Here is a 4,797-nt window from a genome sequence, read left to right as displayed (position 1 = left end):
TTTCACCTTAAAGAAAAGTTATTTTATTGTTACGATTAGTATATAAATACTGTTTTAAATAGTTAAACATGAGAATGACTTTGTGTCTCTAATTAATGAACCAATAATAAAGTTAATTAAACCAATAATATAATTTCAATAAAATATATTTTCTTAAATTAATAGTAAATAAAAACTAATAAATATATATATTTATAAAATATATTTCAATTAATAAATTTTAAAATTATTATATTAAATATCATATATTAAATTCAAATTCAGAATTTTCCTTGTGTGTGCGATTTTAACATTTCTTCTTAAAAAAAAAAAAAAAAGAAAAGAAAAAACTAGTGAAACCATGGAAAATAAGTTGAATAAATGAGGGACATGGCATTAGGATTAGGAAGAGTAAATATCTAACTTACACACAAAAAAATACTATCGTTTCATTGCAATAACCTCAAAACTCAAACGTTGTTCGGATCACATCAATGGCAGAAATGGAACCCAAACCAAAAGATTCGCTTTCAGGTATCGTCGTCTTTTCCTTTGTTCTGTTTACAATTAATGTTCTTATACTTCATCTTTCATCTGTTGGCATTTCTGATTTTGTTACCTTAATTAGTTTCAATTGAATAATTACAAGTTATTGTTGAAATTTATCATAATAACGCGATAATACCCTTTGATAATTAGAATTAGAAGTTGTATTGTCTAAGCTATGATGATGAAGAAAGAAATAAACATTTGATTGAGAAAAATCTTGAGGGAAGATGGAACTCTGAGAAAAGGGAAATTTTTTATATATGTGTATGTGTTAATTACCCATATAATACACACCAAAATTCCATTTATGGCTTTTGTTTTTGAATTCTAATGAGTTTTTCTGCTTCCCCATTGCTGAAAGTTGTTTTCTTTTTGGTTGTGGCCTTGTGGGGTAGGTATGGAGGATATTTTATTTTATTTTTTTGAAAGGGGTATGTAAGTTTTTTGTTTGCTGTCAAATGGAGATTAGAACGTGTTAGATACATGTTAGAATTGGTTTAAAAGTACTTACAAGTTAGTTATGATTAGATGCAAGTTGCTTATGTTAACTAACTTAGAAACATTATATAAAAGTGTATCATACCCTAATTGTAATTTAATCATATTTTTCATACTATCAACTTCAAGTTCAATATTTCTCTCTTTCTTGCGTTCAATCATGTTTCTCAACAGGACGTGTGAACCTATGAGCTCATGCACACTACCCAAATCTCTCCTTATTAGACCAATCATAGTGACATATATGGAAGTTATTTGATTTCTTATAGTGTGTTTGAAAAACAGCTTTGCATTAGACATGTTGTGAGTTGAAGCTCTATGAGGTAGCTTCCAAACATATGTGCTATAAGGTAGCTTCCAATTTTCTGCTGTGATGGGTATATACCATGGGCTTGTGGATCCACAAGGTGGACTCCATAGGGGATAGGTCTTGTCCCAATTTGAAACAATACATTATTCATAGGTGAATGTTTATAAGGATAGTTTTAAGTTAGAGGTCCTTGGTTCCAATCTTATTCAAGTCCTGTAAAGACCAAGTGAATCAATACAATACTCAGACAAGATTCTCTCCGAAAGAGAGAACATGTGTGGATATTCATTAATAAAACATGATAAATAATTATTGGTTTTAGCTTTTAGGTATATATGGGAACTAGTTATTGCAGTACATTCTAAACATATATGATATGGCAATTGATTTTTATAACTGATTTGGTTTAAACTCTAAACCTCCTTTATGTATTCTGCTTCATTTTGAAAGAACATGATGTGAAATCTCCAAACATTCTTGAGCGAGCTAAGGAGGAGATTGAGGCGGTTTTTAATCACGACAAAGTGCCTCACCATCACAAAGAAACTCATGGTAGAAATGATGACATTGATGAGGGAACTTCTGTTGAAGAAGTCAAAGCTCCCAGTGTGTTTGAAAGGGTGAAAGAGGAAATTGAAGCTGTGGTTGAGGCCATTCTTCCAAAGAAAGAATCTAATGACTCCCCAAAGTGATTCCTATTAATAACTAGCTAGCGTGTACCTTTTATTATTTTGTAATAAAGAGTGTCAAGCTTGTATCTTAACACTTTTAACCATCAAAACTACTATGTTTGCTTTGTTTATGTTTCCTTTAGATATGAAAACTAAATTATTATTCTTTTTTTAATTTTCATTTGGATGCTGAATACTTTTGTTTTCAGAAAAGAAAAAAAATTGCCCTTTGGACTGTTTCATTATCAATGTTAAAGTTCTGTGTAGACTCTGATCTGTTTCCTCATCTAGTTTATCAGCAAGATTCAAAATTCACTATGTTTTCTCTGCTTTATTGGTGGTTAATTTGTAAGAACAACACATTTATCTCCACATGGCTCCTGCAAATGAAATAAAATTCGGGGTAACTAATCTATGGATGTTTAACAACATTGAACTCTAATGGCTAAATATATTATGGAAGAGACCGGTCTCCTACAATACGACATATCACTCTATGTTAGGATTACTTCTTGTGGGAAGCATGTGGATTAGTCCAAATGTAGTATACTAACATTGTATTTTCCTCTTGCAAACCAATAATTTTGCTTTCAAATTTATATCTTAATGAAAAATTTATAATGATAAAGGTGATCTTGCTGAAAACCCCAAAGTATCTCAATGGACAGAGAAAGGTTATGTTTGACTTGCATGTGGTAAAGGTTATCTTTGACTGGCAGGTGGTATTGCATTCATGTTGGCATTTTGTTGTCTTAAGTTGGGGATATTAATATAGTAGCTCTAGTTCATGTTACTCTTTGACTTGCATGTATGGTTTTGCGGTAGGATTAAGAAAATCATGGTGGTTCATATTGTGATTTTGTTAAATTTACAGTAAAACTAAACATACTAATTTTGAATAGTTTTTAAAGGAAACCATTATAATTATGTCTTTGGGAGGGCAATGGTTTAACAGAGTATGTCTACAAATTTTGATTATTTGAATCTAACTATGAGATTAACCCACGCTAAGACGCTTAGATCACAACTTAAATATCTTTGTATTTGCTTAAGAGTGTGTTATGTAGAAATCGAGCATCCGTTATTCTCACAAGTTCAACACTAATTAATACAAGTTAGTATACCGTATACATGAGGGATGGCAATGGGTAGGGTTTGGGTAGGGTACTATAGTACTCGTCCTCATACCCGCAATTTAAAAAAAGACTCTACCCGTGCCCGTACTTTCTTGGGTATCAACTTTAATATCCATACCTTACCCTCTCGGTAATTAAGTGCCCGTACCGATACCCGTTACCCACACTTTAACTAAAAAAAATCGATAAATAAATGATATTATTGTGATTAAATTTAAAAATTATTCAAATATCTTAAATCCAATCATAAAATATTATAAACCAAAATATTTTCTAACTCAACATTTCAAATGAACACTGGTTACAATACAAATTTAAATATCTATAATAATATTTTGTGAAATTGCAAGTCATACGACAATATTATCTTAGATAATTGATACAAAGTTGCAAGTATAATTATAAAGTCACGATTAATAAGATGTATTAGTTATAAAATTACAATTATTTACTATTAATTATCATAATAAGATTCTTAAAAAATTTGCAAACGTTTATGTTTCAATTATAAATATTGTAATAGTCCAATGATATTAATAGATGTTAAAACATAAAAAGAAAACAATTAATTAAACTAAACACTAATATAATAAATAAATAAATAACTAAATAAATAAATAAATAATATATTTATATAAGTGCGGGTGCGGGGCGGAGTGGGTACTATAGTACTCGTACCCGCACCCATACCCGCTTAATTTTGCGGGTAATTACTCGTCCCCATGCCCATACCCATTATGCGGGTTTTTACCCTACCCATTGTGGGTTTTTTTTGCAGGTACCCACTGGGTATAGGTCTAATTGCCAGTCATTATATAATGTGGTTGTTAAACATAAAGTGTTAATTTATAAGCAATTTTTCACTTTCAAGCAAATATATAGAGCACAAAAGCAAGGAACCATTTTTAGTTAATACAGAAACATCACCAAGAAACTAGAAAAACTGCACCTAAGTAGAGTTTATTTGTCTTAAAGACATAAACCTACATGAAATTCCAAGTTTGTAATTTTCTTTCCTAGTTAACGTCACCACAATAACCAAACATTCATGCACAAGATCCAACTCACAACACTTACCTTTTTTCTCCCTCAATGTCTTATCTTAACTCCTTTTCAGCAGCCCTAAACACTAAAACCATCACTAGGGGTCTTTTTCTATCACTATTTTGGCAACAAAAATAAAATAAGTTATTGTAGATTATTAGTAGGTAGATATAACATCAGATTAATTGATTCCTTGACTACATATCACATCAATATATGAAAGAACCTTTTACTCAAATCATAAAGCTGCCCTATAAGTAAATAATTCTCAGACAATGATGTACCCCCACCTTAAGAAAACATGTATTTATAGGTGTATTTGTTGTTTACTTGTACCTTTTCCTCTGGTTTCCCTTTAACTTGACTGATTGATGACTTATTTTGTGTCATTTTGACCAAGCTTTATACAACATCACCAAGTTTATCTATTGTCTATCTTTGTGAAATGTTTGTTATCACACAAAATGACCTGCCTGCAGTCCATTACAGTACAAAGTTTCCTACTTTATTATGCCTAACTAATAAGCAATTATTTTGGTCTTTCAAATATTGAGATAGTGTTATTATGATACTTTTTTTGGACAAAATTGTTATTATATGTGTATTTATT

The 4,797-nt window shown here is 30.5% G+C and overlaps 1 protein-coding gene across 1 annotated transcript; it reads left to right on the top strand.

The window, feature by feature from the left end:
• Positions 1-352: 352 nt before the first annotated feature.
• Positions 353-2,182, top strand: LOC101514525 (uncharacterized). Its single transcript, XM_004510340.4, has 2 exons — positions 353-513; positions 1,787-2,182. The coding sequence occupies exons 1-2, from the start codon at positions 474-476 to the stop codon at positions 2,026-2,028; spliced, it is 282 nt and encodes a 93-aa protein (XP_004510397.1). The 5' UTR covers positions 353-473; the 3' UTR covers positions 2,029-2,182.
• Positions 2,183-4,797: the final 2,615 nt, after the last annotated feature.

The sequence above is a fragment of the Cicer arietinum genome, chromosome 7 (assembly GCF_000331145.2).
Source record: "Cicer arietinum cultivar CDC Frontier isolate Library 1 chromosome 7, Cicar.CDCFrontier_v2.0, whole genome shotgun sequence".
Classification (NCBI taxonomy): domain Eukaryota; kingdom Viridiplantae; phylum Streptophyta; class Magnoliopsida; order Fabales; family Fabaceae; genus Cicer; species Cicer arietinum.
The sequence above is the reverse complement of the archived record's forward strand: the minus strand, read 5'-3'. Positions and strand labels throughout refer to the sequence as shown.

What these genes read in the sequence shown, in the direction of transcription:
- LOC101514525 (XM_004510340.4), top strand. Translation starts at nt 474, where the DNA reads ATGGCAGAAATGGAACCCAAACCAAAAGATTCGCTTTCAG. An exon ending in ACCAAAAGATTCGCTTTCAG is followed by an intron (nt 514 to 1,786) that starts GTATCGTCGTCT and finishes TCATTTTGAAAG; the next exon opens with AACATGATGTGAAATCTCCA.